Here is a 27,967-nt window from a genome sequence, read left to right as displayed (position 1 = left end):
CTTTGGAGCCAGCTCTCTCTTTGAAGTCCACGTTTCATCCATGATTATGGAACGACACAAAAATTTGGCTTTATTTCCGTGAAACATTGGCAAACACTCAATGGAAACATCTTCACGACACTGTTTTTGTTCAATTGTGGGCAAACGCGGTACGTATCTTGTGCACAACTTTCTCATGTCCAAATTTTCAGTTAATATGCTATTTATCGCATTTTTACAAATGTCTACTATACTACTATGCGCACTTTCAGTCAACGATCATCTAGTACCACTTTGTAGATTTTTTTCAAGATTTCTGGATTCGTCCCCTCATTTGATCGATCACTGCGATGCTCGTCTTCGCAGGTTGTACCTTTAAACTCTTCTACCCAATATTTTACTGTTAATAACGCAAAGTATAATCCAGTTCACCTTTTATATTGATTGATTGGTTTTATATTGATAGCTACTTAACAAATACTAAACAACGTGGTGTGTTTAAACTTTATACAATTCAATATTATCCAATATTAAAGCCTGGGATGCCTTTTTAAAAATAGAAATTGAGACTAACTACCGCAGAAGTATTATATATAATAATTTTTAGAAGGGTACTCACTGACTAATGTTTTTTGTTTTACAATTATGTTGTAAAATAAGGACTTGTTAAATTGAAAATAATAATTATCACAAGCTTAAATCTAATATACAATACGAATATATACCTTATTAAACGTGTAGGTTTTAAGCTATTTGACCTAGAGACTAGAAGCTTGGGTCGCAAATAATTAGTACTCTTGTATCCATTATATATAGCTTTGAAATACATGTTGACTGATAAATTATTCATTCTTATACCAGTAATGTAGCAAACGGCAATTGTAAATAATGTCATTTCCTTATGCATGTAGGAATAACTTTACCTGTTGGGGTTTCTGCATGAGCTTATACTATATACATATATTTAAAGGAGTTCCTTAACTAATATTTGTGCAATGTATCTCATATTCATTGTTTGTAAACACGAGAATCAACAGAGTATATGCATGAAACTGGAATATTTTTATGGACTTAGAAACAATCGTGTTCCCATGATGCGGTAATTTATATATCACTTTCAAGTTAAATTTCTTCGGGATGTTGTTGAAGTTTAGAAGATATTGGATTTTCAGTCACGTTTCATTTCAAGTGTGAAGATGAATCATAGTAAAATTAAACGGACTTTTGAGGGTTAAACGTTCTTAATAATATGATTGAACCAAATCATCCTTTAATTTCTATCATGTACACTTGATTCAGATTATCCTACAGGAGAATGCAGCTTTTATGTCAGTATAAGCTGTTCTCAAAAATAAATATACAGTTCATTACAAATAATGGAACATTTCACAAAAGACTGCATAAGTCTAAAAACAGCTCATGGTTCTGAAATGATAGAAAGGACATTAAACGTATTCTCTATTAATATGGAAATCTCTAGAAGGATTCGATTTCGCGATTCGATCGTTTTGATTGGAATGTTGACTCTTCCTTTATTACGGCCAGTTTCATAATCTCTAAGTGGTACTTTAATTGAATGTTCTTTTAGATTAAACGGTCCTTCAACTTAGTGTTTAAAGTGAAGTGGTCCCAGAATCAATTTGTAACGGTTCCTTAAGTAAAGGTTCGTTCAAGGCATTGAAAGAAGGTTGGCGCATCTGGCTGTAGTTTGAAAGTTTTTGACAAGTACTACGGACAATATTCTCTACTCTTCCAATATTTGTCATTAGAAAAAGAAACCAAATGGAACGTAGAAGTGTTTGTTTTGTCGCTGACATTTATTTTGGCTCTATCTTTGGTGGTGTGTGTTGTGTTTTCTATTTGCCAATTTAATTTTCCAGTTTTTCATTTTAATTATTGCATTCAACAATTATTTTTATTATTTTAAGTCCAGTAGCCAGGTGAAAATTCGGTTAATTATTTCCTTTCAAAAGTTAATTGATGAGATGCATCAAAGAGTTATGTAATAAAGCCTAGTGAACGTCAGCTTCGGCTCGGTAGTCTCCAGTCTGAAAATTTGTAAGCTGATTGTTAATATACAGCTGTGATATATGAGAAAAATTAGCTAGCAGTGAGTAAAAGAAAACCTGATTAGTTGATGCAATAGGTCAGGGGTGCTCAAACGGTCGATCGCGATTGACCAGTCGATCGCGAGTGCTTTTTGAGTAGATCTCAAGAAGAAAAAAAATTTTAATAAGTAGGTAGGTAACTAAACTACAAAAATGTATTACGTAATGAAATAACACTGCTTGCGGCAAAAGGCGGCTTTATCAAAGGAACTCGCGGCACTTGTCAAAGAAAAGCCACGTTGTTTCTAGACTACACTGTACTATCTAGTTTCGGGCGGCGCGTTTGACGGGAACATTCGAGACTTTCTTTTACGCTGATATAAATGTTGCGCCTGCATGAATTGGAGTCATTCTGAATTGTAACTTGATAGCGATACTACGTCGATACAAAGTTTATTATTGAATAGTGGAAAATGAGTGCAGTGAAGAAATCTAAAACGTATCATTTTAATAAGGATTGGGAGGAAGAATTTTTCTTTTGTATGGTGAAGGATAAGTGCATTTGTGTTATTTGTCGTGCGTCAGTTGTAATACCTAAGCGTGGTAACTTAGAGAGGCATCATAAAATGGTTCATAAAATCTATCAAAAGGATTTTCCGCCATAGAGTGAATTGAGAAAACGAAAAGTAAGTGATTTAATATCTTGTTTGAAAAAAGAACAAACCATGTTCACAAGACCAGCCAAACGCGTCATTTAAAATATCTCATATATTGGCGAAACACAAGAAACCATTCGAAGATGGATCGGTGGTGAAGGAAGCATTTATTGAAGCGGGTGAGACTTTATTCGGAGACTTAAAAAATAAAACAGAAATCATGTCTGCTATTAGAGAACTTCAGTTATCTCGTCCGACTGTCACAAGGCGTAATTAATCATGAGTCAGGACATCGCAGATAAACTAAAACATGATATCATGGAATGTACATACTTTTCCTTACAGTTCGACGAATCCACCGATATGACAAACACTGCCCAGCTGTGTATTTTTATTCGGATGGTATTCAATGACATGTCGGCTAAGGAAGAATTTTTGACAATCCTTCCTCTGAAGGGGAAGACCCATATATATGAAGTGTTCTTTAATTTTGTAAAAAACTACGAGCTACCAATATATAAATTAGTGTGCATTACAACCGATGGAGCACCAGCAATGACTGGAAAGAAAAACGGTTTTGTGGCATTGTGTCGAGCTAATGAAGAATTTCCTTCATTTTTTTCATTCCATTGCATTATACATCAACAAGTTTTGTGTTCCAAAGTTTTAAACACGGAGGAAATTATGGGCATTGCAACAGAAATTGTGAATTCCATCCGTGCACGTAGCTTGCAACGGCGGCTCTTTCAGTTGCAGTTGGAAGATAGGGAGTCAGCTGAACACACTGATTTAGTTCTTCACACAGACGTCAGGTGGTTGAGTCGCGGAAAGTTCCTACAAAGGTTTCAAGAATTATTGTCCGAAATAACAGCTTTTCTAGATGAAAGAGGTGATGACATTCAGATTTTGAAAAACGAAAAATGGCTGACTGATTTGGAATTTTTGACTGACATCACAATGCACTTAAACATCGTTAACTTGGAGCTTCAAGGTAAAGGAAAAACTATTATTGAGATGATTAGCGCAGTAAACGCATTCAAAAGTAAATTGCAACTCATGATGGATAAACTGAAAAGAAAGGATCTGAAACATTTTCCGTCTTTGAAAGCAAGGATTCCTTAGTTTAATTATGATACGTATGAGGCTGAATTATCAAATATTTTGGGACAATTCGAAATGTGTTTTTATGATTGCAGTAAATTGGAAAATATAGCATCATTTATGAGTTATCCTTTTTCATGTAAAAACATTGAGGAATTAGCTACTGAAATAGCAAGTCAGTTTAATATGAACTCATGTTCTGTTGAAAATGAGTTGTTGCAGATTATATCAGATATACATCTCAAAGCTACAGCATCTGATACAAATTTCTGGTGTTTTATGTCTGAAGATAAATATCCGAATCTAAGGCAAATCGCCCTTCAACTGACGGCATTGTTTGGGTCAACTTACTTGTGCGAGTCTGCATTTTCTGAAATGAAGATAATTAAGTCAGAATATCGCAATCGACTAACTGACGATCATATGTCATCATGCTTGCGATTAGCACTCAGTGGTTACGTACCATCTTATGAAAAGTATGCTGAGGACATGCAGTGCCACGCTTCAACATCCAAAGCCACTCTTTAGTTCGGTTTAACACCATATGTAACTCTTTAGTTTTGTAACAACCAATAAACTCGCAATTTTGAATAACTATGAGTTTTTTCATTGATATTGTAGAGAAGAACCTAACTAAAACTAACCCAAACCTTGACTAAAATAATGTACCTATATTGTGCAGAAAGCTAATATCTATATATGCTACGGTACACCCTAACAACCTAGGTAGGGTGTATCGTGTATGTACGACAACCCTGCTTCACACATACTTGCAGCCTCTCAGAGTCGATGGTAAGTAGTCTAAAAATATTGAGGTAGATCGCCAGAAGTTCAAGTTTGAGCACCCCTGCAATAGGTGCTTCCGCTTAACACCTACGTAATAACTTCCAAAGTATCAGCTGACGGTGTTCCACTGAGATATAGCCAGCTGACTTCTATACGAGCTCTGGCTATTAAATAACGAGACTGGTTACGAAAAAGGGTTTTTTTATAAAAATTATTCTACATTCGAATGCTCCCATTCAATATACTAACTTCCCCTCGCCACAGACCTTTCCATATGTTCATTCCATTGTTCAAAGCAGTACTGGAATTCTTCTTTCGTGAGTGCCTTTAGAAGCTCTGCCTTTTTCGCTTTACCGCTTCCATCGACTCAAATCAGTTCCCTTTCAGAGTAGAACTTTTTCTAACCTTTCAAGAAAATTAGAGCAGACCCGTTGACGCAAGAGCTTTTGGTCAGTTTTTTTTGGCACCTACTCCGCACAGACTTTTGTCATGTGTAAGTCCTCGTGTAAAATTTTTCTATCCGTTCATTTTCTGATGCATTCTACTAATTATCTCTTAAGAGAAACTTGGTTTTGTATTTTTGTTACTGCCTCCCGGATAATTTTAATTGAACTATTAAAGGTTTCACATGATTGATGCAGAAAGTTCAATTTCAATTGGAATAAAATTTTTATTCAGATGTATTCTCGACAATCATTGAAAAAGAGATCGTAGTGCCAATTTTGGGAAAGACGAACAACACATATGACTTGAAGATGTGAAGAAATATAATGATATTATTAAAAATAAAGTAACAAGCAAATTTTATTGCAATGAAAGGTTAGACTAGAAACAATTCTATTTCGGATCAAATTAAAGATCAGAATAAAAATAAATGCTCATAAAAATTATATTACAAAACATTGTTATCGTGCAACTATCGGCCGAGTGGTTATTAGTGCATTATTATAAGAATCGATACATTTTCTGAGTCTTGATATGCCCAATTCGCCCAACGGCTTTTTCTGAAGCTACTTGGGAAGGAGTTCGTGAACGATCTATTAGTGAGACGAATACAAATATCGTATTTACCGCATACCCTGCGATCTCGGATTCAAAAAAATTTCCCAGGTCACCAACAATCTACTGAAAGAAAGCGTTGCCCTCTTTGCTTCCTAACAAAAGTTAGAAGGCTGACAAAATATAAATGTCAATCATGTATGTACTTATCCCTTCAGTATTCGACCTTTGTATGTACGGATTGATGACTCAGACTGAAAGAATTGAGTAAGACTAAGTTTGAGTTCCTTGTGATTTTTGTATTGGATCATGAAGTTCTCCCAATCCAATTAAATCTGGAAAATTTATTCCGAGAAGTAAACGTTACTGTTTTTAAGACATTTTGAGTTCGTATACAATTGTAGAAAATGTTTTTTATGTTCCTAATTTTTTTATTGTATTTGATCTGGCTTTAATTTTTTTATGTGAGTGACCATGTTTTTCACTCAATTAAAATATTCCTAAACTCCTAATATATGTTTCTCTTTCATTACTATGAGTAACTCATTGGTATTTTATTGGTATTTTAGTGAGGTGGATATAACTGAATCATAGCGACTGTCCATGTGACTTTTTAGCTAGCGACTATCGGCATTTTAATTCCAAAGCATTAGATCTACAAGGAAGCTGCAACATAATTGCTATTCCTCCTATTCTCTCCAGCAAAAAAATTGTCAAAATATCTATTTAGACTAATGTCGACGTCATTTCACATTTAATTTATCTTAAGAGACCATTGATTTCTGATCATTTTTTGAGAACTAATGATCGATCTGGATTTCTTGAAAAGGTGAGAATTCATTTCCTACTTTTCTAAAATTATCAATATTGTTTCCCATATTATAAAAAGATCAAAAACCATTTTCGAACGAACAAACCAACATATAAGAGTTATAATATGATCATTTTGACGTTAGCTCTGCTAGATGTTTCCATATTCTCTCGGCCAATGTAGCACGTCGATGGTCTAGGATATATATGAATCAAACACAGCTTAGACTGTTTTGAAATGTCGACAAAAGCTTCGGGTGAATGTCAATATATAATATTATTACAACAAACATGAATTCCAGATTATTTATTCAGGAGAATACGTTTCCAAACTCAACCCGAAATTTCCTATACCTATATACTTAAATAAGTTGAGAAATATACTTGCTCATATATGTTTAATGCTGAGTTTCTATTTAACAGTGTGTCGGTGTGAGATTTTCTGGAAATCGATTAAAGTGAACGTCAATCTGTTCGCACGCAAATGAAAGAGGTGTAGGGCACTGTTTACAGATTTATTCAAACGTGGCACTATGAGCGTCATTGCCACGAGAGTTTAGGACGGCCAAAAGCTACGATAACCAGCGATTTCATCGAAGATGTTCACCAAACTGTACTAAACGGCCGTCGGATTGAGGTTAGAGAGATAAAAGAGGATATCGAAATATTGGACTGAAGAATCGTGCATGTGAAAGCTATTCGCGCGTTCAGTGTGACGTCGGCTTACTGAACCAAAAGTGTATTCGAACGAACATCTCTCAGGTTTTATTGACGTAGTTCAAACATTTACTGAAAAAAAGAGTTTTGCTTCATCACGACCATGCACCTGCCCAATATATTTCGCAAATACCAAGAGATGGCACAACTTTTTCAACGGAAACAGTTGCGTTATTATTTTACTATTGTAATATCGACAATGTCTGTTGCAAATGATTAGGGAGGTATATAAACCAGTTATCCGTTGGCTGTGAAGTGAGATGCGAGGTTTCTTTGTGTACTTTGTTACTGGCGTTTTTGAGTAAGTATACCTACCTATATTTCAATACAAAGTTATTATTTTAAAGTTGCCTTTATGGAATAATTATTTTTAATGCATTTATTCTATCACAATATTGTTTAATATAAATATTAAAAGAGAAGAAGTGTTAGAGTCACTACTCTGTTACAGCACTACTCAGTTACCACTATCTAGTAACAGAGTTATGGACTTGTAATAGTGCTGCTATTACTTAACTGTTCAAAGTTTTGATAGTCGTTATGCTGTTTGTATCTTGTATAATCAATTGAATAATTTATTCTAGGAAATTATATGACATAATTACGGTTATCACGCCACTGAAAAGCAGCGACGCTGTAGGGAGAAGCGTAAACTGAATTTAGGAAAAGAAGCGGATGCTAAAAGAAAATGTATAGAGAGATATCATGAAAATAAATGGTTGGTAAAAGACATAACTTCACGTGAGCATCGACTATCGAAAAAAAAGTGACGAGCTGCAAATGCTAAAAGCAAATATCGCAAAAGAACACTTTGAATAGTGATGAATACCCCAGAATCTACGACTGGAGCTGAAACACTGTTATCAATTACATCTGGTTATTCACCAAGCTTTGCTGCTCCTCAAATCTCTATTCCATAGCATCCGACTCTAAGATACAGTAGGCAAGTCCAAATGAATCTGCAAAACTTCGATACGAGAGCCTTACAAAAAAAATCAGGAAAACCGCGCACGTGACGATAGATATAATTCCTTATCAAATGCTATTGAAGAGCGGTAAAAAATTTATAAAATACAAAAATTTTATCTGTTGGACAGTATGCAGAATTTATTCCATTCATTTCAACAAGAAAACCCTGACCAAAGATGCTGTTACAGCAATTTCACTGTAAGCAAACCATTTTATGTAAAGCATCCTTCGGTGGATGTGAGGGAAATGTGTCTTTACCGACTACTATACTTGAACCTCTCTACTACACTTTTTAAGACAAAGCCTATGAGTATCTCTTATTTGAAGATTATTTGATCATTTGAGAACAAGTTTGCGATGTAAATTCATAGCAGTGTATGTCAGGAAACTTATTCAAATGTCAAGACAGGAAACTGATGTATAATACAACAATGAACGAAATTCTTGTGAAATATACCCAATGGGTGAGGAAAACTGAAATTGTGGAGAAATCGGGAAAAAGTAAAAATATCTGAGAATATGAGAGAAGACAAGAGATTCCAAAGTAGAAGAATTGATAGGAAAATTTACTGTAACACTGAAAGACTTTAAAAGACACGCGATATAAACATTATAGAGAGTATATACATGAATTGACTGAAAATGGAATTACTGAGAAGGAAAATATTTATCCAAGTAAAATCAAAGAAGGGTCGACGTTTTAGTAAAAATTTGCAGTTCTTAAAACGTCAACATTTACCTTGGAAAAGCATTGAGTGAAGAAGACGAAGACAGAGAATACCTTGATTTTGCATGTTAAATATGAGAATAAAGTCTTATTTAATATTAATTCCAAAGAATAAGATTAAAAAAATGTTTTTATTCTTCAACTGCTAATAAATATATCATAAAAACAGTGTTGTTATTTTTTTGTACCCAGATCTAGTAAATCTTCTAAAAATCTGAAAATAGAGAAAAGGGATCGCGGCCAAACGTAAAATTGCATTTTATAATGTAACGTAATTGATTCTTTTGAAAAATCGAGATGTATTATCATGATTTTCTGTAACGGATTTTCGAATGACCCTATACTGACATTCTATCCCAATGTTTGCGTAAAGTTTTCAACTTAGTTACCTGAAACTAAAAACTCATCGGCCGAAAAAGTAATAGCAATCGTTTATTGGCATAGTCATGTGATTTTTATCGACTGTTTCTCAAAAGGTGTAAAAATGACAGTCTATAGGATATTTCATATCACAATATTCGTAAATCCATTAAAAAATTATTCTGCTTTGATAGTTGGGATTCAAGTTCTACACAACTGAAATAATATTATTAACAAAAGACTATGTAGCTGTTCATGATATTATTTTGGTTAGGGTAAACTCTAAATAATAAAGAGCAACGTCATATTTTAATATATGATTAATAAGTTCATGGGAAGTATGTTCTGAATTAAAATAAAATCCTAGATCTTCTATCTGTGATACTATTCCAATCGGGTGGTTTTCAAGAAAATGTTGGAAAAAAGTATCCATCGTTTTCCAAAAAAGTAATCTTGTAGCATTTATTCACGTCTAGAAATAAATTTTCACAATAATCAACTATCTATTCAAAACCCTTAGTGTCAATTGAGAAACTGCAATATCACTTATTTTGGAATATATTTCTTTAATTTTCAAATATATCGTTGATGTAGATCAAGTGGGATCCTCGAGGTACAGCTGCATAATTGAAAGGTGATAGATATTTATCTATGTACCTACTTATCTACCATCGGAGTAGATTGCCATGTATACCGACTGATCCAAGTTTATCCAATTGAATGATCAATTTTATCAAAATCACTACTGAAATTAGTACACATAACATTCACTTTGAACTAATTTTCCATATATTTAAATAGATTCGCTATGAATGAGGTTTCAACCGAATATTTGTTTACAAAGTCATATTGCCTTTCATTAGTAATGTACTTATCATGTGTAATCAAGTGATCGCAATTATAGCATTCAACATAATTATAACAAAGTATCACTTAAACTGCGGTTTTGATTTCACAAACATAAGTTATTATATAAAAACAATAGGTATTTTCAATTATCAATCTAAACTGGAAGATATAATAAATCATTTTAACATTATTGGAAATGCATAGATTTTGAAATCATTTTTAAGCTCACATTAAGTACGTTAATAAAATGCCAAACACTTGATTTATAAATGACATCGTTTAAAATTAAGTTTAATTAATTCATTTCGTAATATATGGAATCAATTTTTTTCTAATCCAATGTATATTTATAAATATGATCTTCAATTTCACTGAGTATGCTCAAACGACTAAATAATGTATGATAATTGGTTTCTTCCAAATTTTTATAGTTGTCAAATTGACAGAAATTACTGGATAGATTTTCGGCTCCTGCAATTATTCTAATAGAACAATTTAATGAACCTTCCTCTTTTTCTACAAAAAAAATTTTCAATACTTCATAATAGGTGCAATTTTCTACTAAAATAACTGTTTGTTACACATCATATCGACAATTTGATATATTTTGGAGATATTTTCTTCTCTTAATTTCATTCTATTAAAGTACTTCCAATGAAAGTCTCATTACTACTAAGATTTCCTCAAAATCAAAGTTTGTTGCAGTTTATTTATGACAAACTTGTTTTACCTAAGCCAACCTAGTTCTTCCTTTAAACAATAGGATTAACTAGTACAACCTAGTCTAAACTAATTTATTGTAAGCCCTATAGGATAAACCAGTTTAGCCCAACTAGTTGCTCCTGATATAAGTACGCACACTCTAGAATAAACTTGTACGGCATAGTCTGAACATTATATATCTGGAAAATCAAAATACATAGATTGACTAAATAGAATTGATTGGGAAGATAATTATTTTCATTAAAACAATAATAATTTGTCGGTAAAAGCTATGGATTCTTGGTAATACAAACAATTATACTACAACAAATAATAAGTGTTTTTTCAATAGAAGCAATCACTAATTTTTTAAATGGTGCGATTTGGTAGCACTTAGAATTGCAGACTATCATTGCCTAACTTAACCTCATTGAAAAGACGTTGTTTTTGATCTGGGTGTCGGCTTAAAGTAGGTTGAAAGTAGGAGGAATTTTATAATGTAGTATAATACGTGAACAGTTATTTTTAAACTGCAGTCATTAACAAAATAAGTTACGCAATGCAACTAGACGCAAAATGCGTTTAAAACAACAAATATAAATCCCACATGTACAAATCCTGACATTTTTGCTCAATTACTTTTCGACTCTGCTCAATAGGTTTAGACTAGTCAATTATATCGCGTATAGGAAGAACTAGTTTGGTTTAGCCATAACTAGTTTGTTTCGAAATCGGGTTTGGACAGTAAAATATACCTAAATTTCTTTTTATCTATTGATTCCCCAGTTATTTGAGAAACTTTCAATTATCCAATACTTCGATGAAATAATAAATAAATTCCATTCATATCACTACTATTAGAGAGACTATTTCCTTCGAAAAATTTAAGCCAACCAAAAAGCTGTGATATTTTATGTTTATCTAGCAACGATCAAATTTCAGCGATAATACTGCACTAGTGCCAAATTTTCGTCTAGGATTAATAAACATCATTTGGTTTTAATTTTATATTTTAAGACAAGGAAGAATTATTGCGCATTCGCGCACTCGAGAAAATTAAATTATCGACAATTTGACATGCACTCGGGACATTAATATTGATAATCTACTAGGATATTAATTTATAGAATAACCTTTGGTATGGCGATGGCGATGAAAAATTCCATGTATACGCCTAATAAGTCTAAAATTATTTATACAACCATACGAGTACAAAGATAAACAACTTGGAAAGCAATTTCAATTTTTTAGATTTGTTTGACATTCAGTTCATGATTGAAAAAGTGAAAAACAAATCCATAAAAACAGAATGTATTTCTCGCTTCAAATCCTAAAGTAAAGAAAACAAAGTTTCATATTGAATGAAAACATGAAACTGGCGCACTATTTCTTAACTTTCGTTCAAAAGCAGTTATGATATACTCTGGAAATAGTACTACGTAGGTATATATGTTAACGTAAAAGAATATAATGCAGTTATTTCATACAATATCCAGTTATTCCATGAAATGACTGATTGTGTCCTTCAAAGTGTGTAATATATTATTGATTTGACATTTTAACTAGTTATTCTTTGAAGTAACTAGGTATTCTATGAAGTAACTAGGTATTCTATGAATTAACTAATGAGACACAGTTAAAGTGTGAATCAAACAATTTATCTGAAATGAAATAACTATATATTCTATAAATGAACTAATGATAGACAATTAAAATGAAAATGAAGCAATTTATGTAATTTATGCAGTGTATAAATGGTATTTATTGAAATATACCATAAAATCATTTGTTACAACATAGATTACTAAAATGACATTTGGAATTACAAAGAACATTTATTCTAAGACAAAAAAAAATTTGTTGACATTCTGGGTTTTACTAGAATATTTTTCAAATCCCTAACCAGTACCTAAACTTTGAGCTATAGAAACCGGCCGGAGTGATATTACTACATCCGGTACTTCTTCGATTTTAATTAATTTTCATTCGCAGACACTAAACTGGGATCGGGAATATCATTGTTTTTTGCGGCCGTTTCTGGTACCCAATTGGAAAAATCCTTCTTCGGTTATTCTTATGATGTTAGCTAGAATAGATTTGGCACCTCCTTTTCCTGTGTCAACTTCAAGCAATGGGATACGGATGGTAAAACCCACTGAGGCTTCAGAATGAGATTTATCCGACATTAATTTCATATTTTTCGCTTGAATCTCCAAACACTTTTTAAACTTTTCTCTTTCTCTTTGAACATTAAGTTTATCAAAACACATATTTAGAGCATATAAAACATATTTGCATATTTTCTGTTCATATTCATCATACTTTCGTGATGGGATTATATAAATCTGTTCGTTCAACTACTTTTTCATTATCAGTTTGAGAAGAAAAATTTATTGCAGTCAAAGTATTTTGCAATTGATCTTCGTCGATCAAGGAATTAAGTGTATTCTTCGGAATTGCAGTTGTTGACAGTCCAACTCTAACCGCTCAACGAAATATAGCATCGTAGGCAGACCTTTCAATACCAGAATGTTGTTTTATGCATATTATGCAAATTGATAGCATATTACACACTCTAGCGGATACGATCAGTTATTTTATGGAATAACTAGGTATTCTATAAATTAACGGATTTCATACTTTAACGTCAACATTTACACCGTTTGTTGCAGTAAAAATAATCTATAGATGATTTATAAGTATATAGTGTGGTTATTTTATAAAAAATTGATGATTGGTTATTGTGCATGGAAAAATCGATGAAACTCTTGTTTCTTCCAAAATTATCGTATGGATCTTATCGTCTAAAATTACCTCGCCATCATGTTTCCTATAAAAATCTAATAGGTAGATTTCGATTGAGCAATTTGTTTTTCTTTAAATTGTAATTTTTGCGAGAGCACTTAATCACCGTAATATCATTTCACTTTCGTTTCATGATAAAATAATAACATAGGGATGTTCCTACTATTGCTATTATATTATTAAAGCGAAAAGGTCGAGATAAATCATAGAAAAATCTCTGTATTTCACAATTTACATTTTATATTTTTATAATCACAACAGATGTCCTCATTACCCCTATTATATCATCACAATGTTGAAATAATAATCAAGGAAAATAATGTTTGCTTTGTATGAAAACTTTTCTCCAATTTTATTCGTTTCATTGTTGTTGTTGATATCACGAGTATACCGACATTCAATATCATTGATATATAATCATTGTAAAACAATGTTTCAACGTTATTTCATAATCACAAGTTATCACACACAAAGCGACTTGTTGTATCCTAATTGGTTTATCTCTCAAAGTAATTGAAATAGATAAATCAGTTTAACAGTTGTTCACCTGGTAACAAAAACATGGATGTAAACTTATTTGAATAGAAAATGTCAGGTCTGTTACACACTTCTACATAAGACCTTTTTTATTAAAAATATCTCACCGTATAACATATGTCAGGATCTTTGAAAAGTGATACAGCTTATTCTGTATCTTGATTTTCGAATTTCAACTAATTGACGTAAATTTTAATTGTATATATTCACAAACATGAAAATATATTAAACCAACAATCATTTGAGCTTAATACCAAACATAATATTGACATAATCAAATCAAGTTTATAGAATGTCATCAACTCCACGTCGTAACTTAAATTTGTTATGAACTCTTAAAGATGAAGAGGAAAGACTTCTAAGCATATTACTAATACTTATATCACACTTCAAATCCGTTACAAGCTTTGAAAGTCCCGAATTTGGTTGATAATACCACAATTAATTCGGTCTTGTTTAATTTATCAAAATAAATAGCTTTTATTGAAATTGGAAACAAATATATCTAGTGTCTATCTTAACCTAAGTGGTAGTGACCATTCAGTGATCACGGACAATTACGTTGAGTACTAGATCAACGTATTTTATCTCTTTCGATCTAGTTTCGTTGCGAGGGATTTCGAAACGGTTTTTTAGGAACCCGTTCTAATTGCCGTAAATTAACCATGGACAGAATTGGCTTTATAAAATTCTGCAAAGCAACAGAATTTGTATCTATCCCTCCTCCAAAACAACAGTTGATAGTATCGAAAATGACATTACTAGGAGTAGGATTACCTGAAACAGATTATAGCCACGTATTAAGCTTTAGGAGATAAATTTCCATCTCTCCCATTGAAAATAAATCTATTCCACTATCTTTTGTGATTAAAAACGATAACACAACCTACAGATTATTTCTTCAAATCGATGGATCGAATTGCTCCACATGTAAATCCATAGGTTGCGAAATATCCGCCTGTTTGGAACAAAGACCAAATGAAAATATGGAACAAAAGTGCTACAGAAGAAACAAAGAACACAGAAAACATAACAGAAGCCACACCAGAGAAAGCAACAGAGAATATTCGGCCACAATCATAAAAAATATCCCCAAGAGTTCATACCATACCTCAAAAACTCATAACAACAACCTTGTCAAATGTCGTCAAATACACTAAATTTAAGCACTGAAATCCCTATCACTACAAAAACACAAATTTCAACATCACCCGAATGTTTAGATAGCCCTCCCATCACTTTTGCTCAACTTACTGAGACACTAAAACCAAAAAGAAACAAAAAAATATATAAGTACTAGTGAAGATCTGCCCACCTCACTAAAGACAATCAAATATCAGATTGAAAACCAAAGCTCACCTTTCGTTCTAAATTGCAATGAGATCTGCGATTTTCTACAAAACAATATTAATGCTGCAAATCCTGAAATAATCGCAGCAGATTTTTCAAACAAACCATCTTAATTACTTGAAATTCTCAATTTTATCTACAAAAACATACAAAATAAAACCTTGAAAGATAATATCACTCCAACTATCAAGAAGAAAATTATTTACCACCAACATCTCAACCACAGAATTAAGTGACAACGACACAATATCTCAAAATAATATTTGGAACAAATTAACAAAAGGAACGTCGCCTTTATGTTAAACATGCCAAACCAGACTCACAGTAAAGCATCTTCGAATCGTATGTCCTCAAAACAGCAATAAAGACGCTAGAAGCCAGGGAAAAATTTGAAAAAAATTCTCTCTTCATCCGAATGAAGTGCCATGTTATCTTAAAGACACAAATTTGATTTGATATAAACTGATATGGTGTTCTGTATCTATAATGATATTATTTATAGCCATGATCCGGAGAAAAGCACCAAATTATTAGGGACAGCACTCAATTTTCTGCATTTTCCGATTTGAATTTTTTTTTGTAGCTATAGCCATCTCACATCTTGATATTTCGAAGAAGATTAAGATTATTACAATAGCTATAAACACTCAAGATATGAAATAGCAAGAAAATTGAATAAAATGGATCTGATTAATTACAGTGTGTAGGACACCAAAATGGCATATATTCCCACATGGGGTCATTTTACTCAGTATATATGATGATATCGGTGTCATTGCTTTTAAGACCTCGTATCATTGAGAGTCCGCGTAGGATGCCAAATGAGTGCGATTAGGTCTCGTCTAGTTGACATTTGCTGAAAACTATTGTCTAAATAAAGTCTCTCAAGATATTTTCAAACACTGCTTTTGTCGGAAGTAGCCAGAACAAAAGTTGTTAATAGATTACTTTTATGTATTTTTTTAGAATAAATTGTAATTTCTTCAAAAAACGTTGGGATGAAGACAATTTAGTTTTTTCAGTATGACCGACCATATTTCCAATGTAAGTAAATACCACATTCTTATTTTATTCTAAACATTTCCATATAGAAATAGCAAATACGGAAGGTGTTTCGAGGTCTATTATTAATATAAATTGAACTGACAAAGGGGAGAAGCAAACCTTGAGAAGAGAAGCTGATCGGTTATCGGCTTAGCAATAAACCATGTCTTACCGAAACCATGGAGACTTAGCAGCTGCAAAGGACCAAACCAAACCACACAACGCAAATAAAAGTCATACAACTTGTTAAAAAGTGCGTGATTCACCATAACTGAAGTCATTGCAGGCATGCCGACGAATCATGGTTTCAAATTTTGATCGACAAAAGTTCATTCGTCTGATGATTCCCGGGTGAGCAGTTACATCTACACTACCTTGTAGAGATTAATAACTGGTTTGTGCCATATCTTTCATCTTAACCGTAGGCATTGAGCGTCTATCATTGTTCAAGGGACCATGAGGCAAGACCAATACAAACATGTACTAGAAATATTGTTACTGTCACAACTTGAAGAGTGGTTTTTTGATAATTCACCATACCACAAGTCAAAAAGTATAAATGTTTTTTCCGTTGAGGAATAACAAGGTAAACAATTGATCATGCGATGGTTAATTGAAACCCTCTTAGGAGCATTTCATCACACTATGAAACTCTACGAAGCTGTGATTGTAGCAAAAAGCGCTTGAATTGAATATTAACATATTTGATGATTTATGATTATGTTTTATATTATGATTTATATTTTAAATTGTTGATTATAGCATCCTGATAATGAAATATTATAAATAAAAATAAAATATAAAAACTTAATAATAAATTTTCCACCTACTGTAAACAAATAAACAGCTTTTCTATCAACTCAACTTACTGTTAATATACGATCCCATCAAATTCCATTGAGTATTAGGAAAATGTGGATTTCAAAAATAGTGGAACGTCAATATAATTTCTATTCTACGATGGTTGCTACTATTTATTCATTACGATAGAGATACCCCCTAAAACATGTAATTTGAACGCATCAACCACTTCTTCAGGTGTAGGAAAACGTTGACCTCGCAATTCATTTTTAATCTGCGGGAATAAGAAGATATCATTAGGTGCCCAACAACGACCTACGGCAGATGACTTATCAATTCGATGTTTTGGCTGTTCAAAAACGTTTTCGTTTGAATTGATTTGTGAGCTCGCATTGTCGTAGTAGAGAATGATTCTTGTTCTGCGATTGTTCCTCTCATTTTTCTATATCATTCTGACAAACAAATGGTGGAGTACTATCAGAATTGACCGTTCAACGTTACTATAATGAACGGTGACGACATTTGCTGCAAAATGCTGCATGCGCGAACAACTTTTGTTGAATTTAGCTCGTCTTGAAAAACCCACGATTCGCCGCCTGTCACGATCTAATAGACGTCTTTTCAAGAACTGCGATTACACTAACGATAGTCAAATTATGCGGTATTCAACGCGAAAAATTCTTTTTGCCAGCAAATATTGAATGTATACGAGTGAAACTAATGCCCAATTATACCTCAATCTCACTTTATGTCACAAGTCGATCTTGCAATATCAGTTATAGCGTATAGCATCGATGTTTTCTGGTCCTACAGCTAATTGTGGATTACCTTCACGAAATTCATTCTGTAGCAATGTGCGACAACCGCACGAAAATGTTAGCAATTAATTCAGTTTTTTGACCAATATAAATGTTTCAAGTATCTGTAAACAACTCAAATGCCACTCGTATGACAAACCCTTGCTGAATACACTAGCTCCGGCACCACTACACCAACACTCACAATTACACTGTCTGACACGCGCTTCGATAACCAAGTTATCGTCTTCAGAGACTGAAGGTAAACTAACTAGTTTATCTTAGTGTTGTTGGGGGGTGTAAAAGGTGTATTTCGCATGAATATCGCCAATGGTTCCAGAAATTCAAACTTAATGTCATATTTGACATATACACATCACTGTAGCCACAACTCAAAACTTAAATAGCAACCCTCGTATTTATTATGGACAAATTTCATGAAGTGAAGGTAGAAGCTGCAATTTTACCTTATATTAACATGACACGTTTCTATATATAAAGTAAATTTTACAAAGTAAATGTGCACTAACAAAATTGTAAACTAAACCCTAATCAAAGAAAGCACGTCGGGGTTGGTATACAATTGTAGATAGCAATGTAACTAGAAACTCTGGAGTATTTTGAATGAAGTTTCTCCGCTTCATTATTGACGTCAAGTTGAATGGAATCGCATTTCGCTAGCAGGAGGATCTCCAGATTGTACTCACGTACCTACAGACAAATAATTAATTCAGCTTTTCCAGCTGGAAAACAATGGCTAGTTATCATTTATATTACATCAGTAATGTCTTCATAGTAAACAGCAACACACAATAATGATTATTGTTCGGCGTTGGTAAATATTTATAAAGCTTTACATAGAAATCTTATCAACAGGGTTGGAATACAATAGCTTTATTTACAAGTTATTTCTAACTTCTGAACATGATTATTTACTATTCACTATTTTATGTTTGCGAAACTTCGAATTTTGTCGTGTAATTAGTATTATTGTGGAACTAATCCTAATGAAGTTAGAAGAGCTGTGTTGCCTTGAAGCTAGACAAATACCTGTTTCAGGTGTTTATTGATAGTTACAGTAGATCATTTATCTAAGAAACATTAAATCAGTCAAATCAAATTGATAATTATATCCAACCCAAAATAGAACAAAAATATCTTCTATGAAGTTGATGGAATAGATCAACCAAACTACCATATAACAACTGTAAAAGTGAAAAAACCTTTAAATGTTTCTATTGTCTAGCTGAAGTTCTGAATAAATATTCAGGAAACTCGATATTTTGGAAACATACGTAGATTCCGTACATACAAATTGAGGTTGGTTCAAGAGAGTCCTTTCGATAGTCGATAGTCCTGACTGATTATGGAAAAATATAAGTACGAAGAGTACGACGTTCTCAAACAAGTTCTTGATTTCCTATTAGATCACATTTGGTTTTATTGGAAACGTAATTCTATGTAATGGTAGATACTGGTCTCAATGGTTCAGAAAATTCCATATCCAATATTGAAGACAAATTATTTTATTGGCTGGAGGAATGAAAAACAAAATAATTGGTCCATTTTCATTATAAATTGAATTGAATTGAAATATCTGGCATTTTAAAATTTAATAGTTAACACCATTATACCATAATACTAACTTTCTGGACTATATTTACCTGGACTATTTACCTTGTACTGCAACTTCAAATTACCTTGCCACTGATAATACAACTATCAAAGTTCAACTCACAAATGATCTAAAACTGAACTTCGAACTTTATAAAAATTATTAGCGAGGTTCAATTGATAAATATGATATCCATCCTTTCACGTTTTACCCCTTCTTAAACTATTTCATTAGAAGATGACCTACGACTTCATATTGGTCACCATAAACATTCGGAGTCATATTGTAATGCTTCTATGACAATAAAGCACTGTAAACAATAAGTACTGTTGCATATACCAACAATTTGATTTGAAATACTGAACACATTGTTTAAACTATTACCAACACACAGAATTATGCTGTCTGACACGCGTTTCGCCAAGTTGTCGAATTACGCGTTAGATAGTGTGTTGGTGTAGTGGTTGTGTGAACATTGTATTCAGTATGAATATCACCAACGGTTCCAGAAATTCCAACCTCAAACTTCATTTGATTTGGAGCCTAATCTTAAAAAAACGTTCAACTAATAGACAAATCAAGAGGATTCCTCCAAGCACTCAAACTCAAAAACCTACATTGATTCTGTTGATCACTCCGAATCTGATGCGTACCTTGAGATTAAACTTTTACTTCCGCCTACATACGTCGACTAGGTATCATTTATTTGAAATTAATTGAAATAATTAATGAAATTAATTAATGAAATTAATGAAGGTAGGAACTTTCATTTGAAAAGATAAGCAACTTTTACACACGATAAACACCAAGACGCTTTGAAAAGAGAATATGATGAAAATGTAGTGCAATGGACCTCAATATCCAAATAATGTATTAGGCTATTTATTAAGTGTTAAATATTTCCCTCCATTCAATATTGTATCAGCATCGTTGTCATCACTAATTTATAACTGGAACGAGGTAATGATAACAACCGATATTCTGTCCGACGCACACAGGTGATTAATTAAATAGAGAGACTTCCACAAATCACCTCTCCCAGAAAAGCGAAATATTGAAAGTTATCGTAAAGGTATCAAAGAAATAAAATTAGATTGAAATTAAATACCGGTGTATTGACAAAATCATTTTTGACATAACGGTTTTGTTATAATCACTAATGCTGATATTACAATGAAATGAATATTGATATATGATGAGGGCGTCACGTAAATTGTAATTAGAGTAGATCCTCTCGATATTTAACCAATATAAATAGTCAAAAATGCATAACTAATAATAGCTCTTCAAAATGTCTTCCATAATGCTTTCGTTTGTGCTTATAGGATTAGGTATTTTTGTAGTTAGTGCTGAACGTGTCGCTGTTGTGCAGGTAATTTGAGATATTTTTCTTTAATTGGTTTATCAAAAACTGTACTAAAACTTTTCTAATACAGATTTCATGGTAGGTCATATAGTTTTCGAAGAAACTTTTTTGTATTTGATATTCAATATTTCGAATGGTTTTGTATTTTATAATCATTAATTAATCATAAATTATCATCTTCTAGTAACTGCACTTTTCGAATTAAATGTGACATCAACTAAAACAACGATTCTCTGATAGATTTGATGGTACATTGGATATTTGTTCATTTTGACATTAGTCAATATAGAAAAAAACATTTTTCCATCAATTTTCTGTACTGTAGCTGTAGAATTTCCTATTATTATTTGATAAATAACTGAGATATTATAATTTGATGGAAAGTAAGCATCGGATTACTTCTTTATATAGGTTTCTAATTTATATTTGTGTCCTTATAGTAAATTAAAGGAAATACATTATGATCAGTTCATACGAGTTTCCTTAACGATGACGGATCCAATACATAAAATATCCAGTGGAAGTTTTAGTAAACAAATACTATATTTCTTAAGGTTGTTTGACCCCTCTCAAACAAAATAGAAAGTTGGCCTTTTCTTAGAAATTTGCCAGGATACATTGGGAAATGTGAACAAATTTTGAGAAACAAAATCTTTTCAATGAATTACTGGAAATAAATCTAAAGACGTAATACTCAATGGCGAGTTTTTGTAGTATTTCATTGTCTCACCAAAGAAAAAGGAAAGAGAGTTTAATTTAAAAATTGTCCACAGTTCCTTCACCACTATTTCGACAAACCCAATGTGTTTAGTATTGAATTTAGTAAAATATTGACGACTTTTTTAATGATAAATAGAATATTCTGCACACTATTTGTTTTGCTGAATGGTATTTCTTCAGCAAACATTTGTTGTCAAACAATTTTCGTTACTTTAGTGATAAAATTTGCATAAATACCAAAGAATATCATCCACAGAAAAAGAAACTCTAGTGCTTGAAATTATATTATTGCACTATTAATTGAAAAAAGAGTGAGTGAGTGAAGAAACGAAGTGAGTTGATGTTTTGGTTCTGTAAGATATCATTCAATTCCAAAAAGAGGAGCATGAAGAAAACGAGTACCCCAATCACCGACCTGGTGCCGTGTGTCTCTAAAATCGACTGTTTAGGAAACATTATCTCAGATTTGGATTATAACAGCCACTACTGGACAGTTTCCTGCGTGTTTCAAATTTTTGTTAAAAATGAGTGTAAGTCACTCACTCACAGTTTTTATATAGATAGAGACTTAAATATTGCAGTACAGTTTTCAATTAATACTCTACACAGCATCTCAAGTAGTTTATAACAATTAAAAATCAGAATCTATAACATTGATGACACTTCTGTGATTACAAGTAAACAAGATATACAGAAATCTTGAAGCTTAGATCTGAAGTTACTCATTGTGTTTTAATTGTGCGTTCTATTCAGGCTTGAAATTATTTGAACAAAAAAAAAACGTTTCTTCTGTAACAAGATTAATACTTTCGATGAAAATTGATATTTACCTTTATTCTTTGAGGGTAGTACTAGATCTATATTGTACTGATAATATGTTTTCTCTCAATAAAGATTTTTAGACATGGACATCGTACACCAGTAACATTTTATCCTACCGATCCATATAAGAACTCTGATGTTTGGAATGGAAAGAGTCTTGGAGAGCTGACAAATGTAAGTTTTATCCAAAATTTTTATTTGGTAATAAGGAAAATAGTTATTTATAAATATTTCCATATTTAATCAATTCCACTTGTTTATAGCAGCATCTCAAAAAGTTGTGATCCTCCAAAACACCCAAGTAGTCGAGTAGTAAATATTTCTCTCTAGGTTTCCAGTTTATTTTGTCAACAAGTTGACAACTTTACTATGTTCAAAATATCATTTCTCAATATGGATTTTTTTTGTTACTTTAGTGCATGGTGTTCTTCTATTTGTTTGGTTCTTTTGAATTGGAATATGAACTTTCATTTTGTTTTTGATTGATAAGCGATTCTCTGATATAGGATTTGTTTCCTTCTCAAGGCATAAGTTTTAGAGCTAAAGGCAAGAAGTTAGAAAAATTAGATTTAATGATAATTAGAACTGCGACCATCTATATGACGAGTTCACCAGATTTCGAAAAATCCTCGGAAAATCTTCAACACTGATAATAGCTTGATTTGGTGTTCAAAGTAATACTGATAAGAGAAAGCTAGTTAGTTCATAGAAATGTTATGAGAGGCCGTTGCCCATGATTGAAGGAAGGTTCAGTTTTCGGTTTTGAGGGTAAAGGTAATCTACAACATCAGGTGGTGAAAATACGATAGTTACCCCATTCAATTATACAATTATGTGTCTTGTAGGTCGTCGAGACTAATTAATAGGTAGATAATGTTTATATTGACATGAGCGGTGTTTCTTGGGGAGAAGCGAGAGATAAGGAATAATAAATTTCTATATTTTGACTATTTGTAAAGTTTTAACCTTCGATGAACCTTTGCTGCTTTAATCAAAATTGGAAAGATTTTGCAGTTAATTGAGCCATTGAATAAGACTGAATCCATGGTAAAAAACGATCTCAAATTAATAATCTGTATGTAACTGATATAGATTGTCACGTGAAGAGTTTTTTGTAATTTTGTAATTACGTAATCAGGGGATCGAAACATTTATCAGTAAGTGCGTCAGTGAATCTAGTATATTTGAACCGAATAACGTATTGTCAGAAAACACAAGCTTTCTGATTTTTAATTTTGCATATTCATATCTCTTTGAAATCCACAAGTTTTTGAGTTAAATATCGACGAGAAAAAAACAAACAATCACTTTGAATATGATTGATTCATTAGTACAGACTCAGTGTTTAATTAGCCAGTTTCCCTATTTTTTGACAAAAATTTAGCTATTATTTCAAAATTTCACACATAGATTTTCAGTCTACACAGATGCAACACTAAGACTTTTTCCGATTTCTGATTGATATTAATAACTTCTTTTACTAGATTCATCAGGTTTGTGGTATTTGTTCGTAATATGAGATAATTTTATTAGAGTGTTTTTGAGCTGAAATGACGCTATAGTTTATTTCAGTTCAAAAGCTAACTGAAACTGATAATGAAAATTTCACATACAACAAATAGTTCCATTCAAAATTATGTTAAAAGCAATATCTTTAGTTGAACGCTTACCTCTCTCTTTATCGAATAAGAGTTATCAGGACTGCTATCCATATTTCTGACTTCACAATTTAGAGAGAGTATTAATGACTGGAGCCTTTTTATTCTTTCAAAAATGTCCTCCATTGAGATTTATAGACATCTTCATGCGTCTCAACCAAGTTTCGTAGCACTTAACTTTATACTTTCAAAATATGCGTCTTAAACGCAAAGTATTGACCAAAAATAGTTATTTGATGTTGAATAAACGCAGTATGGTGAAGTTGTGCAGCAGTGTAAGAGCTTGATTTGCCGAGATGGAGAATTATTCCCTCCAATGACTTTTAGATATACTATTGATAGTATCCTGTTGGGAATTAACATTTTTATTTTACAATAGTGCTAGAATTTACTCCAGTAATATCAGTGACAGTCAAAAACAGTCAACGAAAGTAGTCAAGAATACCATAAGAGGGACATAGAAATATTAAACAATACTTCTGTATAATCGTTATTCAGTTAATAAATTATATAAAAACCATAATGGGATAATTTGCTTAAATTGATGAAATGTCAGTTAGATTTGTTGGTCATTTGTTTCGAACTTAAGTTGATATTATCTTTTGCTTGGTTTCAGGTTGGGAAGATGCAGCATTATGAGTTAGGAAATTTCACAAAAAATCGATACTCACTTTTTATGCCAAATAAATACCATAGCTCTCATTTTCATATAGAAACCACTGATGTTGATAGAACTGATATGTCAGCTCAAGTGAATGTTTACAGCATGTTTCCTGCTACGGGTGACGATATATGGCTTCCAAGTATAAACTGGCATCCAATTCCTATACGTTCTTGCGATGAATCGATTTGGAGCAGCACGTATTATCCAGTATCTTGTGATATTTTTCTCCAACTCCTTGCAGATGTTCTTAGTAGTGAGGAATATCAAGAACTTAATAAAAAATATGAATCTACATACAAGATTTTGTCCAAAAATTCCGGTAAGGAGGTTACCGATGTTGTAGGGGCCATGGACATTTGGGATTCATTGAAATCTGAAGATACTATTGGTTTGACGTTACCTGATTGGACAAAAGAGGTATATCCTGAACCTTTACGTACTCTAGCTGGATATGCATTTGCATCAAGCACTTTTACGACACAAATGAAAAGAATTGGTGAGTATTAATTCATTTCATAAATTTGTTTCTGACATCAATTAAGCTTATTCTCACAGAACAATTTGTTAAGTGGATTCAATTTGATATACTCTTCTTTTTATGTACAAAGTACGCACAAGAAGGTGAACCATATTACTATGTAGATATGCCTGTGGATATTGGTCTTGAACTGCTGATTTCACATTGCACTCTTCTAAAGAGAGGAGTCCCGGTAATTGAAGCTCTGGACGTCTGCAGACGAGCTCGGTGTTTACGAGTCATATTTTCCTGTCGAGTAGGTCTTACAAATACTGTTCTAGATGAGATTATATTGGATAGCTCCCAAGAGCATCTGCTGTAGAAGTAGCGGTAAAACTGAATCAGATCAGCGACCTTTTTATGTTGCTCTAAGCTAAGTTTCTGGTCAATTATGGATCACCTAAAAATCGAATTGCTTTCTTCTTTATTGAGTCGAGCATCCTCAGGGTTTGCTTTAAAACTGAGCTCCAAATGTGATAGCACTGTTCAAAAATGGACTTATCTGGCCTTGTAGAGGATTAGAAGATGCTGCGGAGTATACAGCTTTTTCGTCTTAAAGAGGATTCCAAGTTTTTTTGAAGCTAGCCTTAGCTAATTGTGATTATATATATTGCTCCCAACCCTTACAGCTGATAGGCGAATTTGCGGTGCTGGTAGTATGTCCATACAGGACCAAATCCCGAGCAGTAGTGCTGAACTTCTTTATGAAAACATTATCCTAGTTCTTTGTTGCATTAAACTCAATCACATTGTTTCCACCCCACTCCAGATTGTTTTCAAGATCGGTTTGGTGGTGGTGATCTGTTGCTGACTAAGGATTTGAGTGCTAGCGATCTAAAACTGTTATGCTGCTCATCAGTCAAAAATGTCAAAAGTAAAGTTCACAACGCGTTGACAAAGCAAAATGTGAGTGGAGCAAAATACGAAAAAAAAAATGTTAAACCACTGGATTGAAAGTTGTGTACAAGGAAATGGAAATTCAATGAAAATATTGAGAAAATGATAGAGATTCATATCCTATAATCGAATAGTGATGCGCAGGGATGTTATTATGATAATAATGAGAATCAATGAAAAACACACGTTCACATGTATATATTGGCTACACAATTGATATCATATATGACGGAAAGAATAAAATTAACAGTCAATCACTACAGATATTATTCAACTACACACACTATGCGATAAATGGGGGTCACAATACATATTAAGAAATATTGTATTATAAAAATTATTATCGACTATAACATTGAAATGAAAGCTATTATAACTATTTATTTTCTAGTTATTGGACCTTTCCTGAATGAAATTGTGAAGTATTTGAATTCCATGGCCGAAAACCCTACATCTTCTCCAAGATTCAAGTTATATAGTGGCCATGACACAAATATTGCGGCTGTTCTTAACACCTTACGAGCTTTCAACCCTCCTTATCCTCCAGCGTTTGCCAGCAGCATTTACTTTGAACTAGAAAAAGAAGGGAAGGAACATTATGTGAAAGTTTTTAGCAAGGATGGTGATGACTTTAAACAAATAAGTGTTAATGGATGTCAACTGAATTGTAGTCTTTCCGATTTCAAATCAAAACTTGAAGATGTGCTTACAGATGTGCCATCTAGGGATAGGGAATGTTCCCAAAGGGCTTTTCTCTCGCCGCAACCTACAGCTCAAATAAGTACTCTAGTTTCAAATCTTAGAGAAAGGTTGCGAAATTTCAGTACATAATATCTTCCATTCTATTAAATATTGAAATTGATGGAAAAAATTATTCTCGAAAATGTTATAAAACTAATATTATCTCATTGACGTGTTGATATTGAAAGATAGTTTTCATTTTGTAGATTTTATTCGTGCCAAAACTTCAATAAATATATTTATTTTATTCAAATTAGAATCGTGTTTCTTGTTATCGTTACGGATGATTTGAAATTTGTTGAGTTTACTTACTATGGAATAAATTAATTATGTATATGTGTAATCCACTAATACTTTCGATATGTAAAGTGACAATTCCAAGAATTGATTATAAATATTGTCACCTGATTACATTAATAAAGTCAGTGAATATAAAAATGAGTCATAGGTCAGAAATTTAGCTAAGAAAAGTGTTTGTAACCAGACAAGTAAGAGAAATAGGCAGATAAGAATTATTACTCAAATATTTCAAATACTCGTCGAATAAGACACATAATGAGGAAACAAGAATTGGTATTTGCTAATTCTGTCAACAGACTTTTTTACACGTGTGCTACTATATCATAAAATTGTTTTTGATTCATCGTTGTTCCAATTCATATAAACTGAATAGATAAATCAATTCGTTCCACTTAGCTATGAAAGTAGCAGTCAAGGTGCTTTTTAATCTAATTATTCTGAAGCTTATCTAGCTTATCTAAACTGTATTTAGCAACAAATTGTCGGAATTTTGAGTTGGAAAATTTCATATTATTCGAAATAGACAAAAAAATACGAGTACAACTTCTTGATGTATGTTCAAAATTCCATGCTGATGATTATGAAGAAAATTTGTGCAGTTTCAAACTGTTACTGCTTCACTTTTCGATA

At 32.5% G+C, this 27,967-nt stretch overlaps 1 protein-coding gene across 1 annotated transcript; it reads left to right on the top strand.

The window, feature by feature from the left end:
• Positions 1–20,910: 20,910 nt before the first annotated feature.
• LOC130447918 (prostatic acid phosphatase-like) lies at positions 20,911–27,789 on the top strand. Its single transcript, XM_056784975.1, has 4 exons — positions 20,911–21,024; positions 22,633–22,734; positions 24,835–25,378; positions 26,688–27,789. The coding sequence occupies exons 1-4, from the start codon at positions 20,944–20,946 to the stop codon at positions 27,125–27,127; spliced, it is 1,167 nt and encodes a 388-aa protein (XP_056640953.1). The 5' UTR covers positions 20,911–20,943; the 3' UTR covers positions 27,128–27,789.
• Positions 27,790–27,967: the final 178 nt, after the last annotated feature.

This window comes from Diorhabda sublineata, chromosome 1, assembly GCF_026230105.1.
Source record: "Diorhabda sublineata isolate icDioSubl1.1 chromosome 1, icDioSubl1.1, whole genome shotgun sequence".
Lineage (NCBI taxonomy): Eukaryota > Metazoa > Arthropoda > Insecta > Coleoptera > Chrysomelidae > Diorhabda > Diorhabda sublineata.
The sequence above is the reverse complement of the archived record's forward strand: the minus strand, read 5'-3'. Positions and strand labels throughout refer to the sequence as shown.

Excerpts from the sequence above, each read along its gene's own strand:
- LOC130447918 (XM_056784975.1), top strand. The coding sequence starts at position 20,944 with ATGTCTTCCATAATGCTTTCGTTTGTGCTTATAGGATTAGGTATTTTT. Across the intron at positions 22,735-24,834 it reads GTCTTGGAGAGCTGACAAAT|GTTGGGAAGATGCAGCATTA; the intron begins GTAAGTTTTATC and ends GCTTGGTTTCAG. Across the intron at positions 25,379-26,687 it reads GACACAAATGAAAAGAATTG|TTATTGGACCTTTCCTGAAT; the intron begins GTGAGTATTAAT and ends TTTATTTTCTAG.